This window comes from Neocloeon triangulifer, unplaced genomic scaffold, assembly GCF_031216515.1.
Source record: "Neocloeon triangulifer isolate White Clay Creek 2 clone unplaced genomic scaffold, ASM3121651v1 ptg000014l, whole genome shotgun sequence".
Lineage (NCBI taxonomy): Eukaryota > Metazoa > Arthropoda > Insecta > Ephemeroptera > Baetidae > Neocloeon > Neocloeon triangulifer.
In genome coordinates this window covers 23,984,463-24,006,044 of record NW_026775556.1, presented here as the reverse complement: position 1 = coordinate 24,006,044, position 21,582 = coordinate 23,984,463, and the positions used below count along the sequence as shown (strand labels likewise).

Genomic DNA, 21,582 nt, shown 5'->3' with positions numbered 1-21,582 from the left:
TTGTCCTTCAGGGGAACGATTTAAAACATTTTTCTCAGTGTAGATCAAATTGGCGGCGAAAATAACATTTCATTCTTAATCATTAACTGAAATTTTAATTTTTTTTCTGCCGAGTGCAATTCCTGACTTTATTCCCATTGATGTTTTTTTATGTTGCTTTTATAGTAATATAAATATGGTAAAAAACAATCCTCGTCAGAAATCCAGCTGCTGCAAAAACAAAACAAAAATTACTACGGCTGACTGAGGAAAAACTTCCACCCGAGCAGAGACCATTCGGAAAAACAAACATACATTCGTTTCCCCAACGCCCAAATCCAATCTGGACGGAAAAGGGCCAAACTTTTAATCACTTCCATCTCTTTCCTCTTCTCACAAAGGTACTGCAAGTCTTTAATTACACGACCGACTCGAGTGGTCACGCAGTCAGATTAATCGGTCCCCCTAGTATTTCGACGACGAGCGATTAAGACAGACAAAACACCAGTCGCGTTGCTCAAGCCTTTCTACGGAAATGGATTCCACGATTGAGAGAGAGAGAATTGATTCCCCCAAGATTTAATCTTGTCTCTTCTTGAAAAGTAATCAAGACCGGAGGGCGCAATTTCCCGAGCATATTAATTAATACGGTGGCGGCGGGCAATGATTTGGTAAGTGTATCAAGTCAAAGCTGGTGGATAAAAGCGTCTTGCAATGTTTGTTCAGCACATCTGCGATTGAGCAATTTTAATTGATTCAAATATGTGTACAAAACCTGATTGAGCCAGGGACAAAATTTATGGCTTATTCTAAAAAATATGATATTTTTTCTCAATCTTATCAACAATTATTGGCGTCGAAACCAACACAATTAAAAATTTAATAGGCTTGAGATGTTTTTTTATGTTTTTCATCGCATATTTTCACTCTTGGCTAATAATATTTTAAGCTTATTTAAAATGTGGTGGTAAATAAATTATTTAATGATTTTTGAAAAATTTTGTCGAGAAATAAATGAATAAAATTTTAATTAGTTAAATAATAGTTTATTACTAAGGTGAACTCAAATCCTTCTAAAATTGGTGATGGAAATTATTGCTCGAATTTCTGATGTTTGCTTTTTCCATGAAGTTATCTGTGTTTTCACTGGTTTTCCTGGTTGTTAAATCACGACCATTCAAAGGATTAAAGGAGCTGAACATAGTGGCCGGGGAATAGATTGGCTACGAACAAAAAGCCTCACAATAACTAGGAAAAATGCAGACTATTAACAATGTGTTTTTTTATCAAAGGAAAATGGGGACCGTGACAGTGTGGCGTCCTGATCCGTTTTGGCGAAGGAAAAGCAAGGAATTATATTCAGAGCACGTACGCACCGCCAATATTTGCTGAGAGCAATTCGCATTTTCAATCAGCCTCGCCGTGTTTAGCATCGCGCACGCCGACGCAAATCCCTGGATAATGACGACGGACCTTTGCAGAAAGGGAGCATTCAAATTATTTATATATCGTCCGTTTATCTCCGTCTCGGGGGGCCCTTTTCTTGCATAATATTGAATTCGCCGATTTTTGCTGAGATTCCACACACGCAAAAACACAGCGCATCCCTAATGAATTTCGCCCACCGCACATAAATTAAGGAAAGGGTTTCAACCGGCCTTTGGGGCGGATTAGATTTTTGGTCGCGCGCATTAATTTCGAGCAACAATAATTCATTAGACTAATTTAGAACAGCCTTTGTGTTGTGTGGTAGTCCACATTTATGGGCTTTACAGATTTCAAAATGTCTCTCATTAGAAAAATTAAATGCAAAGGATAAATTTAGAAATTCTGAGCTTTTGCTGAGGTTGAGAAAACCTCCACAGTCTATTTTTGACCTTTCGCTTATTTAAATTGTATAAAATAATTAGTTTAATAAAAATTTATGCAATTTTTTTTAATTTTTGATGAATTTTTATATTTCTCTTGGTTGTTATAAATAGGGACCATAACCAAAACTTCTATGTAGATTTGTTTGTTTTCTTTTTAAACAGAAACGCAAATAATTTATTGTTTTATTACTAAATTAGTAAATATTTGATTATGTAATATTTTTGAGGGACAAATTTAAAGGTTCATTAGGATCGGACAATTGACTTAATAGTATTTTTTACACAGTAAACGTCAACCCCTTTTTTTTTTTAAATTTTGAGACCAACTAAATTTGATTGGAACCTTGCTTATCAGATAAAAAGACTTCTTGATTTAAGCTAAATAATGATATTCATTTACCTTTTTCTTATTTAGATCAAAGGCCGTGCATCAGCTCTATTATGTTGGCCAAAAAAAAAAGATGTCTTCCGCCCGAGCCATAAGGCCCCATGGCTCTGACGGCAGCCGTGTACCAACATAATTTTGGGATGCGCAGCCTTTGATTTAGATAAACAAAAATCCAAATGTCACGTTGATAATTTGCAAATATGCACAAATCCTAACATCCTGGGGACCTTTTAAATTATTATTTTGTCTATTTTAGAGTATTCTTTTTTTTAGAGGCGCTTTGAGTTCAAAGAAACTTTCCACTCGGGTTGGCGCATTTTTATCGGAACTGTTGCACATCGGTTTATTGATAAAAGTATCCCAGAAAGAAAAAACAGACGGAAAAACAACCGCATCGATTGGCGTTTCCTTCTCTCCCTTTTGAGGCGCACCTGTTTCGCTCCCATCTCGTTGATTTTCACGTCAGTCGAAGGTCTTCATTGATGTGGCGCAATCCGGAAGCCATAAATCACGGCACGGTCACCATGAATGGACGGGCCCCTGGGAGGCGAATAAATAACATCCAGCCATATTCATATTTGAAAGGGGTTTTGAATTCACAGATAAAAAGCGAGCCGGACCTGGGAAATAATGCGCCGAGTTTACGTACGCCCGGGTTCAGAATTCGGAGGTAAAAAATGAATACATGGCAGAGGCCAGTGGGGATTCGCCTGCTTGACGAGGCCGATTGATTTGGTGAGGGTGAAATAGGCAGCCGGTCGGTCAACGCGGCCGTGCGGGTTGCATCGCCAGTGAGGCCCTCGTTATCCTTCGCTTTTTTGTTTGAATGAAATTTCAATTTTGTGTCTTGAACCGCTAAAATACTAATCATTATACATTAAACTACAAGATTTGTGTTTAAAAAAATTACGAATGCAATTTAAGTTAATTAAGGAGTTTAAAACTGAAAAATAATGAATAATTTTTTAGCAAAACAAGGCAAATTAAAATATAAAAGGATAAATTTAAAAAAAAAAAATATAATTTTATTTTATAATTGTAATTGCTATTATTACTTTTTATATAAATCTAGTAAGAATTTATTATATGTATTTTTAAGTGAGTTTTTTTAAATTGTAAAACTTTTAGTACCTATTTTAGTAATAATTTGAATGTTCATAAAATTCAATCAATCAGCACTTGCAGATTTCAATTTTCAATATTCCAGCAGTCAACGGGATTAATTTAAATGCTTCATACCAAGCTAAAATGTTTTTCGCTGTATATTAATTAACATCAGCTCGTTTATACGGAAAGTAACGGAGCTTCCACTCTTTTGATCCACCGGCGAGAGGTCTTTCAGGAAAAAAATTATAAATTCTGTTTTTCTGCGTGGATTATTGATGTTGTAGAGTTCATGGATTTCCAACCCGGCATAAAAATACTTTATTCTAACGTTCGTACAAAAAGAAATTTATTCGACTTTTCCTCATTTAGAAATTCGGAATGCTTTAAAAAAAATTGCGTTTGATTAAAAGTACGGGTAACAATAAATTTTAATATACTGAATAATTTTGAGTTTAAATTCTGAAATAATTACGTAAAAAAAAACTCTTGGTGGTATTTGAAAAAAAAACCTACGATTACTTTTGACATGTGAAGACTAATTATTGAGGGAGGATTATCTAAAAATAAAAATAGAAATTCAACAGTTGCAGAAACTTTTACACAAACGAGTCAGCCTAAACTTTGTGCTCTGATTTTATTTTCATAAAAATCAATAATAATAATTTATCACTATCTTCAGTAAAGTTTAATTTTTAATCAAAAAAACATAAAATCAAAGGTACCAGAACGGCTTGTGTGGTAGGTTTTTGAATAATTTAGTTTGTTTATTTTTCCATTATAAACATTTTTCAAACAATAAAAATAAATTGATCCAATTTAATCACCGATTTAATTAGTTTTAAACTAACGCTTTTGTGTTCACATAATTACAAGGTTGCAGTTTTGATATTGCGCTGCCTTCGTTATTATTATCCTAGGGAATAATTAACGGTCTAGAGCCAATTAGGTAGTTTGCAGCTTTTGTTGCGCCGGCGATGCACGTGCGCGAATAATTGGCAATCTTTATGCACACGCAGGCGTTCGCGAATTGCACTCTCGGCGGCTCGAACGAGAGCGCCCCTGATTAATTTCATTCGACGCGTTGCCTGATTATACGGGTGTATGAATTTGCGAACAATTTAACGCACGCGTTGCGCTTATTTGTCCCGGCCGCCTACGCTGTTTGCTGAACGTGGAAAGTGAGTGGAATTGTGAGCCCGGGAAAATTATATGCATGCGTTTTCTGCTCCCTGGGGCGGCGTGAAAAATCGCTCTTGTCTCGCGCGCGCAATTTCCTTTCTCATAGTTTCTCCTTCTCAAGAAATGTTAAGGAGGAAGAAAGTCAAACATTTAAAAATTAATCGCTCGACGTGAAGGAATGCGAATTGATGGTACTTTACGATTTTTCTTGAGATGCGGAAAAGTTTGAATTATTCTAGTTTGAAGTGAACAAAAAGTGGAACTCTTTGTTGAGAAAATTGCCTCGCAGGCATGGTTTAAATATTTATATTTGACTGATCTTGATCTTTTTCTATTTTACATAAAATTAAGCATGGAATTTTACGGATTGAGGCTTAAGTTAAATTTAATGTGCGAGGAAAATATTTCCAATTAAAAAAAAAATAATTTAATAAAATAAAAGAAGAACATAAAAAAAATACATGATATTGATGCAGTCGCAGTCTTAGATTGTGAGGCATCGAATTTCGCATACGGCTGCAGAGTTCTGCATTAACTTTTTAATTTTGTGAACACGATTGGTCCTAAAAAATTGTTATGATTGAGAAACTTTAGATGTATTAAAGCCAAATTAGACAGAGGAAAATCATCCACTCGTGGAAGAAGTATCTACTTTTCTCCATATATTGAATATCTAACTCCTGAACAACTTGATTTTCATCGCTGATTTTGACACTCATAATTGACATTATTTGAATGTAATGCAAACAATCTTAGTTTGTCTGAGATAGCAAGAAAAAACGAAAAGTAAATGTATTATATGTAATTTTATATTGTATAATTATGTTTTTGTTACATTTCTGATAATTGACAGGGGATAGGATTAATTGGTTCAGAAATTTGTGGATTCCTACTCCGATAGGGGCAAAATTATAAAATAAGGAAAATTACTTCATTGACAGCACTTAAACTGAATAAAATATTTTTTTGAGACATGCTTTGATTCAAATTAACGATGAAAGATAAAATAGTGTTTAAATAAGGCGAAGAAAATTATAAATAGGACGATAAGTTTTATGAACTTCATCAGCACCAATTTGCTTGCATTTTTTTCTGCAGAAAAAATTGATAGCAGGCCTCATTGCAAAAATAAAGGACATAACCGGACAAAACTAACTCTGCAGTGAGCTTGTACTTAAGTCTATTTATTATGCTTTTTGTAAAAGAAGTGGGTTTAGTGATCTACTGATCTCTAAATCACATTAAAAGTGGCTTAAACAAACCAAAAATGTTACTCCATGCATTTATGTTTGAAGTTTTCAACATAATTAACCTCGGAATAAATATTCACTTATTCAGACTATTTGTTTGCCCAATCCTAAATTGATTTGAATTTTAAATCAATACACTTAATATCCGAAGTAATAGCAAATAGTGACGATGATTGCGAAAAATTGTGGACTTTGAATGGAATTTAAAAATTCTAGTGAATTTCGCAATAATTCAATTTTGACGCAAGCGCCTGTTTAAATGATAAAAAAAATCTTGGTGATTTTAATTTCATCTTGTCGGCTTTTCCTCCCGATGGGTTTTGCGAGTTTTAATTTTTTAAGAAAAAACAATTTCCTGCTAAAAACTGAAAAAAAAAGTTATACACATTTTTCTACATTATTAATATTGAGGTTTTCAAAGTCAGCTAAAAAAATATTCAAAAAATTTAGTCTCATGATACAGAGAAAAACGCAACCGGTGGTTTTGCTCGCATTTTTCTCCTCCTTCCTTGGTTCACTCACCGAAGACGAGAATGGTGACGTCGGCGACGGCGAGACTGAAGAGGTAGTAGTTAGTGGCGGTGTGCATGTTGGGGTGTTTGGCGATGACCATGCAGACGACGACGTTGCCGACGATGCCGGTGACCGAGATGAGCGCGTACAGGGTCGTGATGGGCACCACGATTTGCAGGGGCAGCGTCTGCACGCCGAGCTGCGACTCGAGGTACTCCTGCAGGGTGAAGTTGTACCCTCTCGTGCCGTTCATGTTGCCGAGACTGATGAGGGTGAATGAATGGCGAGCAAGCAGATGCTGCACCGTCGCACACTCGCAGTCGCCGCCGCCGCCGGTGTGCGTCGGGAAATCGCAGGGGCGCAACCACTTTGCGCGCCCCCTCGCCTACATAGCTAAATATATTATACACTTGTCGTCCCACCCCCTTAATTTAGTTCCTGGCAATCAGCACCAGCAGCTTCTCCTCTCGCTCAAAACAGATTTTAGTAAATTGATTATAACAGGATTAAAAGGGTAAAAGCTCATTTTAAAGTCAGAAGTTTGTGATGCAAAATTTAGATTAACTCGCACTTTTTACAACCTCTATTTTGTAAAATTTTTGAAAAAAAAATTAGTTTTTTAACTCACTATCACATCAATAAATTAAAAAATGATTATGAAATTCCCTCATCCCCATTCCCTTATCTCCTCATTCCCATTCCCTCATTCCTATTTTGAAAGTATTGTAAAACGAAATTATAATAAATTTTATTACTGATTATGAAAACTAAATTGCAGACAATACCTTAGAATATCTCACGAATATCTCAAAGTCTTGGGATGTAAATTATGCCTAAAAATAATCCATAACTCCCTAAGACTCCAAAATTCAAATTTGACAAATAGTTCATAGTTTTTGAATAATTTAAATACATCTTGGCAGCCTCTCTGGCGCCTCTGCGTTCGGGCAGTTGAGCAAATTGAACTCAACAAATTCGGGGGCAATTGGCTGTTGCTTGTTATTTGCAGCGGATTAAGCAGAGCTAGGAAGTGCTCGGCTGGTGTTTAAAGAGGCCTCGCGAGCAAGAAGTGATAAGTGAGTTGCGAGTGCAGTGGGCAGCGCCGCCGCGACTTTCCAGCAACAAACCCGCCGCCGGTAGCATGCGTGTCTAAATATTTTAATTGTTGTTGTTGACGGAGCAGCTTATCACGAGGCGATTATTGGCGCAGCAAACAGCAAGAAGTGCTCATACATACGTCAAGTTTGTTTTCCAACTCGCGGCAGCGTGTTTGCAAAATGCATGTAATGACGGAAAAATGTGCAAGAGCTATTTAAAATTATTTAAATGCTCACATTCATATAAGATTGAAATATATTAATTTACCTTTAAATATACTAATTTAGAAATTAAAAAAAAAAGATGACATAAAAATATTGAGTACAAATCCCAAAAAGGATAAAAATTAAACTTTCATTATAAATTTATTTATTTATTTATTTCATTTTAATTTATTTAATTTAATTTTAATTTATCTTCAAAAATAGAAACAGTTGTCAAAAGTTCTAGATTTTTATCTGCTCTGAGATTTAATCTTACAAAATGATTTCTTTGTGTCATTGTGACTGCAAATCATTGAGACTATTATTACTGAGACTTGCATTAGATTTTATAATGTTGTGCTTTAAAATTTGAGAGCTGATTTTGCACAATATTTATTTTCGGTCATAATTGTTTATTATTTGACAATTTAGAGAATTTTATTAAAATTATTCACTGATAATTCCAATTTCAGCTTGCGTAAACAGAAAATTAAATACAAAATTGTTTGCTCAGAGAAATTTTCCCAATAAAAACATTATTTGAAATTTTCCTGTATATGTGAAAACGGCAATATTAATTTAGAGATTGCGGAACTTTCACGTTATAGAAATAAACAAGCAGTATCGTTAATGTTGGTTGAGGATATAGACAAGTTATTTGTGCCCGGCGTAATCCCTCCGCTGGTTATCAATTCGACCTATTTCTCACTTTCCATCGACTACCGGATTCTCCTTTTTTTCCACAGGTGTGCGTGCGTGACGGCGAAGAATACGTTTGGGATTTTCGGGTGTAAAATGCGAGCCAATTTCTCTGCTTCACACCTTTTATTATCCCTCTCAAGATTGAGTGCTTGCACAAAGGCAGGCCTGGCTTATTGCTGTACTCACAAGGCACAAAGACCTGAAGTGGTATTGAATTTTTAATCTTGCTGAAGGTCGTCACTTTTTTATGCCTTTTGTGTATCACGGCGTATGTCTGGAATTGCTCGCTCTGTGCTATATTGGAATGAAAATGTCGGCGAACGTGAAGTAGGCGTTTGTTTAATTTTCACAAAAAGAAAACCAACTTCGCCTACCTTCATTTTAGCGACTTCCTCTGAAATTTCACGCAAAACTTGACAAAATTTCCATGTGTTGGTTCAAAAATATTTTGGATTTGCCAAATTTGTGATTGCTTGTTTGAATAGCAAACACGGTATTTCCTCTGTTTATTTTAAATTCAATTAAAAAAACTTTAAAATTTCAGAGATTTCTTTTAGAGAAAAAAAGCAATATCTTGCTTTAAAACGAGAACGAACTGGTCTCATGTATTATTATTTAACAATTTTAAAATTTGAAAATGTCCTTGGTCGCAGACATTGACCAATAATGGTTTTCAATTATGTATTGTTTTGCATAAAATCAATTTGTCATTCAAAAAAACTTTTTCTTTAATTTAATTTAAACTTTTATAATAAGAAATAATAATTTTGATCTCATCCCTTTCTGTGAAAAGTAACAAATTATTTTACTTCCATTTAAATAAATAATACTTTTCCTTATTTTTACTTTGTATCAAAACATATTAGGAGAAATAATTTTTTTAACTCACCAAACACCAGAATGGTGATGTCGGAGAGTGCCAAACTGAAGAGGTAGTAGTTGGTGGCGGTTTGCATGTTGGGGTGTCTGGCGATGACCATGCAGACGAGCACGTTACCCACGATGCCCGTGATGGAGATGAGCACAAACAACACTGTCAGGGGCACAACCACCGGCAAGGGCAACGTCTGCACGCCCAACTGCGACTGCAGGTAGGCGCGCAGGGTGAGGTTCAACACCTCGGACGAGTCGTTCATATTCCTCGCTCGTTCACTATCTGCCGTAGTTTTTTTCGGATCGCGGCTCGCTGTACTTTTCACGTCCGACGACGGACGACACACTGCGGCTCCGTCTCCGACTGCGAGAGGCACAGATAGCCGTGAGCTTAGTTAAAGGCCAGTGGTCGGGAGAGATTACATAATTCTTGGGCACTGACGACGTATTGTACAATTTGAAAGGTTTAGAAAATAAATGCGCTGTTATAATTTTATTAAACACTTCAGTGTTATTTTGTATAAAATAAGACAAAAGTGTTATATAAAATATTAATTTCATTATATTTTGAGTTTACTTATTAAAATTACTTTTACAATTATATAATTTTATAATCATTTTATTTTGTTTATAAACAGGATAGATCAAAATTAAAGGAATTTAGAATAGCCTTTCAATATAAAATTGACATTTTTATAGTAATAAATAAATTATAAATAATGGTTGATGTAACTTTGCATGATAGATTAATAAAGGTAATAAGATTTTACTACAAAAATAACACATTGTTACTTAAAATACGATATTAGATTCTCATCATGGACGTTTATTGATCATTTTGTTTGGTAATCCGTATGTTGCAATTAGAAAAATTTATTTACAAGGAAGTAAATAAAGAAGCCTTTTGAAATCACCGATTTGAATTCACAAATTTGTATTTAAATATTTTTCGCGGTTCAGATCAAGGCGATTCTAACAATGGATTTCATTGTTGGAAATGTCTGTAGATTCCAATTTTTGTCAGCAATTCAAATTGAATTAAAAGAACCTCCTCTTTTTAACACATTTCAAATTCACTGCTGCTCTGCCGCAAAACGAATTCCTCTCTCGTCATCTCACCAGACACCAAGAACAATGAGAGCAGAGAAGTGCTCTCATTAATCCGATCTCCATTTATATTCTGCTCCCGTCGCGCAATAACTTTTTCTCGCTTTTCCTTGTGGCGCAGCAGGAGCCAACTCGACAACCACCCACAACGTTTTTGCTTCGCGTTTATCAGCGGCCTACCTCATTCATTCGTGGAGCGAAATTTGTGCTGAGGCCACACGCCTCAAAACGCAATTTGCGAAAAAAAAATACTGTTTTGGTAATTAGTGTCTGTTTCTCTTCGTTTGCGAAAGTAGAAAACAATGACAGGCAGCAAAGTGAATTGCCATCCGCTCTGCTAATTGGTGACCGTTGACAAAACGAGAATTAACCCGTGCTTTGTTTGCAATTCAAAAATTTGTTTATTTCCCTCTCTTTGTGCTGACCAATCCATAGTCAGACGGGTGATAAACAAAGTTTGCTTCAAAGAGACAAGCTTCAATTTACATTTTGATTCACTTTGTGAAAGCAAGTTGAAATTTGATGACGGCGCTTTGTGGTGCTTTGATTGAATTTTACAGAGATGTATCATTGAAAGTGCCAAATCCAAAACTAAAAGTTTTATTGATAGAAGATTACAATTATTGAAAACTTGATAAAAAAAAATAATTTTGTGTTTTTGAAAACAGTTCAGATAATCTGTTTTTCTATCCTGAAAGTTACGTTTTAAAATTTAAAAAAAATTAGCATTTTTTAACTATACCGATTAAATTATGTCCGATTTATTTCAATTGCGTGTTTTTTATTCAATCAGAGCTTACAAAATGAGGGCGATTAAAAGCCTAAGCCAGCTCAACCCGACGTTAAATTTTAATGGTTAGGTTAGATCGCCCTCAAGCTAAACTAGCCTCAACCGTAAAGTTAAGATTTTGAATCGCTGTCAATAAATTAAATTTCTAAATAAAGATATATTTCCCTGCAAAATATTATTTAATGAATTAATTTATGTGACAAAATTTTTAATGAGGACAGAAGGTAATAAGAAAGTTGACTTGAGAAAACCTCATATAGCCAAAAACATTTAGGTGAAAGGCCAAATTTGACAGCTGAATTAATTTAGCATCGGCCGAGTTAAGCATTTGAATTGCCCTCAATGATACCATTCCATTGTAAGACCAAACTGGACAATAAAAATCGGGCTAAGTGCCCGCCAAAGACCAGGAAGAAGCTTTGTTTGCGTGCGCTGTGTCAAGTGGATGAGGCTGTGAATTATATGGGGTTATATTTAATTTGATTTTCTTTAATTTTTATTTTGTAGTTTTAAATTACTTAATGTATTATGTATCAATGTATTTCACGCATATGAAGAGAGAGAGAGTTTAGCAGTAGCATAGCATTTTATGCGCCGAGAGAAAAAAAGCTGCGCGCGGGCTCTCCGTTCGAGCCGCGCCGTGTCCTTTGTTATATGTTGTTTTTTTGTTGTCGCGCGGGCGACGCGGGACAAATTTCTTTATGTTAAAAAATATAAGGATATTTTTAAGGCGCTCATTGGTCTATTTAGTTAGATAAGGAGGAGTTTATTTTCTCGTCAAACCGATCTGAGCCAAAAAGTAAAACGAAAGGTCAGACTTCACCTTCCGCAGGTCGAGAGTGCAGGACCATTTGACTCAAATTAGCTGAATCAAAAGTTGTGGCTGATCTTTTGACGAGAAAATACTCCAACCCGAAAGGCATTCATCCACGCCGCGCTCTGAGCCAGGAGCTAAGGTTAGAGTTATTTTACGCTAATTTGTGCCCATTTACTGTTGTACCGACGGCTTGTTTTTATTCGATTTTAATTTGGAAAGAAAAAGTTCATTCTCTTAGAGTTTAAGTTTCAGTTAAAGTTAATTGAAAAGACTGTCGCTCCAAAGCAGTCCGCAAGCCTTTACGAATTTAAGTTACGTTTTAAGGACAAAAATCTCTCTCTCGGTTGTATTACGATTTTAAGGAACCTTGGTTTAGTTCTATTTCATTAAATACAGAATTGATTATTTTTAATTTACGAAAATCATAAAACTCAGTGGAACAAAATTATAATATTTAAATTTTGGTGTATCGTTTAATTTTTGATTACATAAAATAAAAATAATTATACTTTTCTTCGTTCTCAAAAACTTAAAATATTTTGTTTAAATGAAAACAAATCTAACCTAGACATAATTTTAATAAATAATAGTAGACTATTCAAATAGAAGAAAATAGATTTTAATTAATAAATCAATCCAATAAGAGATTTAAGATAAATATAAATAAAAAGGTAAATATAAATAAATTCGCTCATTATGGCCAGGCCTGAAAGTGTGTTTCTATGAAGTACTTATTGGAGTAGGTACGCATTCTGTACTAGGGTACCTTTATTGATACAAAGCGCCGAAATATTTATTTATAAATATTTTATCATATAATAGAGGCACCTGCCAGGGTGCGTACTCTCGGGAGTCGTAAAGATATACAGGCGCATTTTACTCCCCTCGCTCTTTCGGACGGGCACCGAATGAATGAAAAAGGTTGTCCATTCACTTTCCCTTTTACCTGCTCAGCTGAGATATACAGAAAATAGAAGTCCGTGAAAATAAATAATCGCTCCTATAAGTCTTTATAGATTCGCGCGCAAAGCGGTTTGGTTTTCGGGGTTTGCTTAAATTGAGAATTCCTATCCTGACATATTTTTAAACTTAAATTTACGCTATATCAAACCCAGAATAAAATAACAACTCAAACACCCCCATTCAATATAATTAATATTAAAGTATAAACCCCGTCCGCTTTCACATGGTGTCATTCGTTTTTCTCACGCGCCAAAATAATTTATATTAATAATTGCAGCTCATTAAATTAAAAATTTGTATCTTTTTTCTTTTTATTGGATTATTTTTCCACTCTTTTTGTTTTTATTAAATTTTTCTTTTTCTTTAATATTTTCCATAATAGGAAAAATATTCAAATAATTAAAAGTATTTTTCTTCATTTAAAATTATCAATTTTTTTTCCTCTTTTATCTATTTATTTACATAATTAAAAAGAAAATTATAAACATACAAAAAGTTCCACACATATTAAGAAAAGAATAAACCAAGTTTTAGGGATCTAAGATTTTCGGCATAATTTTAGTTTAAATTAAAGCCTCACAGAACTGTATTTTTCCAAAATGGCGAAAGCTAAATCAGTTGGAGCGGAATTAATCCATCTAATTCCTAGTTTTTCTGGAGAGAAAAATGCCACGCCGCTAATAACAGAATACGTTTCTATAATTGAGAGAACTGGAGATACGCTAGGTTGGGACGATGATTTAAAAATTCATGTGGCTATGACAAAACTAACAGGACGCGCACGTACTGTTGCGACTAGAGCTGGTTTAATAGAAAAGAAAAAATGGAGTGAATTCGCAAAGAATATAATTGCACTTTTTTTACCTTATGAAAGCCCCGCCGAAAAAATGGCAAAATTCTCCTTAGCACAGCAAAAAGAAGATGAACCAATTATTGATTTCGCTACTCGTATCCGATCAATTTATATGAATGCTAATCCGCCAGTGGCAGATGCTGATGGATCTCTCACTCTATATATGAAAATTTTAGATTCAGCTTTGTTGTCTCAATTTATTCAAGGTTTGAGGGATGATGATATACGTCGCAGAGTAATCGAAAGACACTGTGACACTTTTGAAGATGTTTATAACGCAGCAATCGAAATTTCTAGCGACGACAGACACAATAAAATGTGTTCTAAAAATAGCGTTGTAATTAACGCTTTGCATTATATTAAGGAAGCACACAAATCAATTGATAATAAATTTCCTACTAAAGGGCCGAAATTGGATTTTTCTAAATTATCGCTGGAAAATAATTTGCCGGATTTTGATAAAAAATTAGAAACTCAGCAGTTGCCTAACGGGAATTTTTCTCAGGGCCAACCAAACATGGAATCTTTTTATAACGCGCAACAAAACAGATTTTCTGGGGCAAACGCACAAAACAATTCCTTTTTGCCTTCGCAGCAACAAACTTTTTATCCGAACATGCACGCACAAAATTCCTTCGTGCCTATTCATGAGCAGCAAAATTCTGCCGTTTTTTATCGGCAAGCTCAGAACCCTCCCGCCTTTCAACAACAAAATTTCCAACAAGCCGCTTTCCCTTCGGGACCATATAATGCGCAGGGTCAAATGCTTGCACATAATGCACCCAATTTTTTTCCTCAACAGCCAAATATGTACGGCCAAACAAATTTTTCACACAATTATCGCGGGCAAGGTTTCCCTCGGAGAGGAAAAAATAACAGAGGTCGCGGACGCGTTAACAATACACGGCAACAATTCACGCCTCATTCCTTATACCCACCAAACAATACTGGGCCTTTTCCAGGTCAAATACCTTCTACACAATCAAATTCAGGCAACGCGCAACAACAAACGGCTCCACAAAACGCGTGCTTTTATTGTGGAGGTCAGGATCATATTATGCGTCATTGTAAAATCTTTCAGCAAGACGCTTTGAATAAAGCACAGATGTCAAAAAATTAATGGCTTCTGTCAGTTGGCCCGATTCGACAGAAGCAGAACAAATTCAATTTTTTGAAGAGCAGGGCGAAATTTTTGATGACAATTTTTTTATTCCCGATGATACTCCTTGTTTAAATAAAGAGCAACAAGATTTAATAATTGATAAATTCATTAAAGCTTCGGCTAGAGATTTAATTGACATGTTTGCAAAATTAAACAGACCTTTTAAAATAAATATTTCTCATTTAAATTCACTTTTTGATAATGGCAAAATTATTTCAGATTTGTATATTTTAAAGGTGCATATGCCATTAGCAAAAAATAAATTTATAAAAATGTTATTAGATTGTGGAGCAAGTGCTTCTTTAATTGTTAAAAAATCATTATGTATGTCTAAAATTGTACCAAAACAGTTTGATTTAAAATTAATTGGTGTTACGGGTAATCAATTAAAATCAGAAGGAGTAGCAAATTTAGAGTTCAGTTGTGAAGGAGTTGAATTTCAAAAAGATTTTATTTTAGTAACAGATGAATTAGCCACAGGTGTAGACGCAATTTTAGGAGTTGATTTTTTCAAATTAACGGGGGCTATTCCAGTTTTTACTGAAAATTATTTATTAGTTAAAAATAAAAAAGTCCCAATTTATCCGTTAAAATCCAGCTCAATTATAAACGGGGTGCATGTAAATATTGTAAATTCAAGGGCCCAAGATTTTGTACATTCTTCTGCCCCACCGTATTTCTGTGCGCGGTCTTCTTTACATGAAGATAAAGATAATACAGTTCTATTGCAAGGGGAAAATGTCCAAGCTGTCCCACAGAAATTTAGTAATAAGGAAATAATAAGGGAATCGTTGGACTTTTCTAACAAGGTAGTCTCGGACGCTCAGTCAAGGTCGACCACCGAAGAGGTCCAGCAGGAGGCTGTTCTGCGTGACCAACAGTCTAGCTGCTTAAATACTGATAAAAAGGACGGGATTTGTCAGAGTACGGGCCTAATTGCTGCACTATTTATACCGGATGAAATTAAGACCTCTTCGCTAGCGAATGAAAATGATACTGATATCACGCTAGAAAACAGTGAATTTGAAAAAAAATCTGACGTCACGTATAGTTATGTAGATGATGATTTAAAGATTAAAAATACTGATTCTAAAGACGTTTTCTTTAGTAAATTTAAATTTGATCATCTGGATGCTGATACACGAAAAGAATTAATGACTTTATTATGGATAAAACGCGACGCCTTTATTGATGAAACAAAACGAATATCTTACGTGCCACATTTTCGGGCAGATATCGATGTCGGAGACGTTCAACCCGTTTGTTCTAATTTTTATCCAGTTAGTATTAAATTACGCGAGGTGTTAAAACAAAAGATTGATTTATTATTAAAACAAAATGTTATTTCTCAAGGCTCAAGTGAATGGAGCTCTCCTATTATTTTAGTTCCAAAAAAGAAAATTAGTAATCAACCTCAAGATTATCGTTGCGTTTTTGATTATAGAAAATTAAACCAATTTGTTAAAAATGATTTTTGGCCAATTTATCCAACTCAAAAAATGTTAAATGCACTTTCAAACAATAATTTTTATTCCAAACTCGATTTAAGTGACGCGTATCATTCAATTAAACTTTCAGAAAGAAGCCGCCGAATCTGTGCAATCGCAACTGAAATAGGACATTTTTTAATTAACAGATTGCCAATGGGAGTAAAAATTTCAGCCTTCATTTTTCAACGAGTAATTGACAGTATTTTTAATGACAAAAAATTTCTTAAACTTTTAATATATCTTGATGATTTACTTTGTTTCAACCCCACAAAAAAGCAACACTTTAAAAATTTAGCAGAGTGTTTAGACAGAATAATAGCAAATAATTTAAAAATTTCCCCAGAAAAATGTGAATTTTTTTGCACTAATATTGAATATTTAGGTTTTTTAATTACCCCATCAGGAATTAAACCTAATCCGGAAAAAATTAAGTTAGTTAAAAATCTCCCTTATCCAAAAAACATAAGCCAAATCAGACAGTGCTTAGCCTTATTTAATTATTACCGCTCTTCTATTCCGAATTTTTCACTATTTGCTAAAATCCTAACAGATTTGACAAAGAAAAATACTAAATTTGTTTTCACTCCTGAACATGAAAAGCATTTTGATATTTTAAGAGAAAGTTTAATTTCAGCCCCGACATTAGCTTTTCCGAACCATAAAAAACCATATTTATTATTTTGCGATGCAAGTAATTATCAAGTAGCAGGAATATTAAGTCAAGTAGGTGAAGATAATATGGAACACCCTATAGCTTTTTTCTCAAAAATGTTAAACAAACACCAAATTAATTACAGTAGCACGGAAAAAGAAACTCTCGCTGTTATTCTCGCAACCCGACATTTTCGTCAATACCTGCATTTAACTAAATTTTATTGTATTACGGACGCAATTGCATTAAAATATGTCCTTAGTATTAAAAATCCAGTGTCACGTTTGGCTCGATGGTCGTGTGAATTAAGAAATTTATTTATGGAAGTAATTTATAGAAATACATCAGCACATTCAAACGTTGACAGCATTTCCCGACTTGTCTCTATTAATCAACTTTCGGTTAATGAACCAACTATTATCTGGAGTAAAGACTTAATTTTTCACGAACAACGCAGAGATCCAACAATTAAAAAAATTATTCATGATTTAGAAAAAAAAACAGAAGGTTTATATTTTTCAGAATTCTTTTTAGACAATGCAAAAATATTATACCGTTCGCCTCAAAATTTACGCGGCCATGCAACAATAGTAGCACCTCCATCTATGATAAATGAAATTTTACATAAATTACATGATTCCCCTTTTGCAGGTCATTTATCCGCTGAAAAAACCCTTTTCAAAGTAAAATCTCAATTTTATTGGAATTCTATGGCAAAAGACGTAGAAAATTATTGTAAAAGTTGTGTAATTTGTAATAAAGTTAAATTAAATAAAAGATTGCAACACACGCCTTTAGTTGGTTATAAGAGAAATTATGGCGTTTTTGATACTCTTCATTTTGACATATTCGGAAAAATTAACCCCCCTAGTGAAGATTTTTCTTACATTCTTATTGTAATTGATTATTTTACAAAATATTTAGAATTAATTCCAATGAAAGATCAACAAGCATTTACAATAGCCGATGCTTTAGTGAAAAATGTATTTATGCGGCACGGAGTTTGTTCAAACTTAATTAGCGACCAAGGCGCAAATCTTATCGGAGAAGTTATTACGGAACTATGTAAAATGTTAGGAGTAAATAGAGGGATTTGCGCCGCATATCATCAAAGCGCGAATGGTTTGGTTGAAAGAGCAGGTCAATCCATTAAACAAATTCTAGCCACTCTATGTTTGGATAAACCAAAAGAGTGGGTCTCTTTCCTTCCCTTTGTTGCGTTCAGTTATTGTACGGCACAACACAGCAGTACCGGCGAAACTCCTTTTTTCGCTCTTTTTCACCGAGATCCAATTTTTCCATTTGATATCTTAACAGATCCAGCCAACTCAAGAGTTTTTTATAATTATGACACAAATTACAGAAATTTAATGGTTAAACAAGCACAATATTCTTTTAATTTAATAAAAAATCATTTAATTAAAAGCCAAAAATCACAGGAAAACCAATATAATAAACGAACAGCGCCTCGTCAATTACAAATAGGAGATATAGTTTATTTACGTAATTTAGTTCAAAAGCAAGGAACTTCAAAATCCCTTACCGAAAAATATAAAGGACCTTATAGAATTATAGAAAATAATTATCCAAATTTTACAATAAAAGAAATTTATGGAAAGGATAAACAAACAGTACATATTGATAGATTAAAAAAAGCTCCAGAAAGAATCAGTATTTTTGAATCTGAAGAGAATGAACTAAAAAATAGGTACTTACTAAATGGGCAAGAGCTAGTATCAAAACAAAAAGAACAGAGAGAGAGTAATCGGTCGAAAGAGGACTCGACTGATTTTGAAACAGGATATCCACTCAATTTACATCAAATTTTAAGAGATAATAATTTATATCAAAGAGTTTACCCTCATAATATGCAAAACCATAATGATGTAATAAATAATGATCAAGACAATTCTTTAATTGAAGATTTTATTCAAAATAATGATCAAGAAAATGGATTAAATCAAGTATATGGCGATGATTTAATTGATTTTAATGATCAAATTATGAAAAAAGTGGATAATCAAATTATTGATCAAAAAATTGATCAAAATCAAAATGACGGAAAAAATGAAAATATTCAAAAACAAAACAGAAAATTACAAACTGTTTCACCAGATTTTAAACCGCATAAAATTCAACAAATTTTTTCAAGCGACAGCGATGAGGACGATGTATTACCAAACGATCAACAACCTCAATTAGTTAATGATAATCAAATAGATGAAATTGTCAGGAATTTAGATCAAGTATTTAAACCAGAAAGGGGAGAAAATCAAAATTCAAATGCCCCGAGTAGTATTAATAAAAATCCAGAACATAAAGTTATGGATTGGCATAAAAGTCCGATTTTACATCAAAACGCACCCGCCGAAGTAGCACAAAAAAATATTCCCCCTCTTGCAAATGCAGCCCCGCGAGGCAGCGTACCAAATCAGCCGCCGACCCATACAGCACAAAGCAAAGCAGGTATAAGTAAATCTACAAAAAAATCATCAAAGGCAGGTACATCAGCCTCTACCTCAGGTAGTAATCAACAAGGTCAACAACCTAATGATGCAAGATATCCCATTAGAAGTCGTGGGCATCATATTAAAAAATTTAATTTATTCCAGGGCAGAATATAATTAATTTTCAAAAAAAATTTTTATAATAATAATTCATCTCACTTTTATTTTATCTTTTCACTTTTTAAATAAATTTAAATTAATTTGAAATAATTTTTCTTAAACATTTCTCCCTTTTGTGGAACAAATTAGCGTTTTTGGATATTATTAAATTTAATTACAAACTAATTAAAAAAGTTTAAATTTCAGCAGAAAAATGATTTTCATTTTTCTTCTCTTCATCTTTGGAGGCACATTAGCTGTTCAGCAGAATGAGCTACAGAAAGGTATTTATTTCTCTGAAAAAGGAGAAATTATGCTCTCCTCGGACATCTGGTACGTACATATAGATGTTAACTTGAATCACTATGCGGACACAATTTCAACATTTAATAGTTCAATCTCTAAATTTTTCTCCAGCATTAAAAAACCGTCACCACAATACTTACAAAATTGGCTTTTAAATGAAGAACAACATCTCTTACGTGGAATAACTTCTCTTACAAATTTGCTTGATGAAATTGCAATTTCTATTAATAACTTTTCCACCGGTCGAACGAAACGTTATCTTTTTGACGGAGTCGGTGAAGCTTTACGATTTCTTTTTGGCACTGCAACTACTAAAAATTTAAATAATTTGCATTTAAAAGTACAAGATTTGAAAAATAACGAAAAAGAACTAGTGCATTTGTTTAAAGACCAATTATCTGTTTATAATTTCACGATGTCTCAAATGAAAAAGGAAGATATTCAAATCAAGGAAATGCTGAGAGAAATTAATCATTTAGGAACAATGATTTCTTACTTAGAGGGCAAAATTGAAAGAACGGAAATAATGGTTTATGATCTTACAAAAGAATTTCTAAATTTCGCATACCTAAAGCAATTTCATAATTTTTATGATAACTTAAAAGAAAACATTTTAAAACTCAAGCAAGCTTTTCTTTTTGCGTCAATTAATATTCTAGACCCTTACTTTTTACCACAGGAACAGCTCGTTCAAATAATTCACGAAGTTCAAAATAAAATGACAAGTAGCAACAAAATTTTGTCATTTGCCCATCATGACAACTTGAATAAATTATATAATTTGGCAAAAATTAATGCATTCGAAATTAATGGCAAATTAATTTTATTCGTTCAGTTTCCCATTTTTGACAAAAATAAGATTTTTACTGTTTATCAGCCAAATTCTTTGCCGACAAAATTAAATAATTCTGACATTTTTTATCAAATCAAACCCTTTTCAGAATTAATTGCAATTTCTAAAGACTTTAATCATTATTTTACCATGTCACACATTGAGTATAATGAGTGCGATCAACACACAATAAAAATTTGTTTGCCTATCCAAACAGTTCGGAAAGGAACTGAGCCGAATTGCCTCTTTCAACTTCTCACTGGCAAAATAGAAAATATTCAATCTGTCTGCCCCATTATTGCAATGAAACATTTCAAGCCAGTTTTTTATCGCCCAACACCAGATTCAATTTATATTTTTTCAGTCGAAAAAACAATATTTTTGAATAAACTGTGTGACGACATGTCAGAAAAAACTTTAATTCCAGATTCAATCAGCGGTGTTGGTATTTTGCACGTTCCTCAGTCTTGCACGGTGCACAGCAACAACTTTGTTCTTTACGGTAGCGCTTCCATAGATGTAGGTAATTTTACTTTCCAATCTAAAATTGAATTCCCAAAAATAATTGATTTTCCAGTTGTCAGTCAAATTAATTCTAAATTGACAAATTTTTCCACAAGCAACATGAAAAAATTAAATGATTTATTTCATAATGACTCAGGATTAAATTCTTACTACTCTTTCCGTATAGAAAATTTATTGCATGAAATAAATAAAATTCATAATTCAGAAAATGACTCTTGGTATGCTGATTATGTATCTCCCACTCAAACTATAGTTTGGATTGTTTTTCTTTTAATAACAACTGTCATTTCAATCATTCTAATCAAATCAAAGAAAT

The 21,582-nt window shown here is 33.6% G+C and overlaps 2 protein-coding genes across 5 annotated transcripts in view; one reads left to right on the top strand and one right to left on the bottom strand.

The window, feature by feature from the left end:
* LOC132201313 (neuropeptides capa receptor-like) overlaps nt 1-21,582 on the bottom strand; it is a 101,009-nt gene that overhangs the window by 28,829 nt on the left and 50,598 nt on the right. The window contains exon 1 of one of the 2 annotated variants that reach the window (XM_059627383.1): nt 9,180-9,495. The exons of the other annotated variant lie outside the window; for it this stretch is intronic. Coding sequence (XP_059483366.1) covers nt 9,180-9,426 — 247 coding nt within the window. The 5' untranslated portion in view covers nt 9,427-9,495. Of the gene's footprint in view, nt 1-9,179; nt 9,496-21,582 lie in introns of those variants that run through there. 2 annotated transcript variants of the gene reach the window in all.
* LOC132201316 (neuropeptides capa receptor-like) overlaps nt 1-21,582 on the top strand; it is a 106,198-nt gene that overhangs the window by 52,085 nt on the left and 32,531 nt on the right. The window lies entirely within an intron of this gene.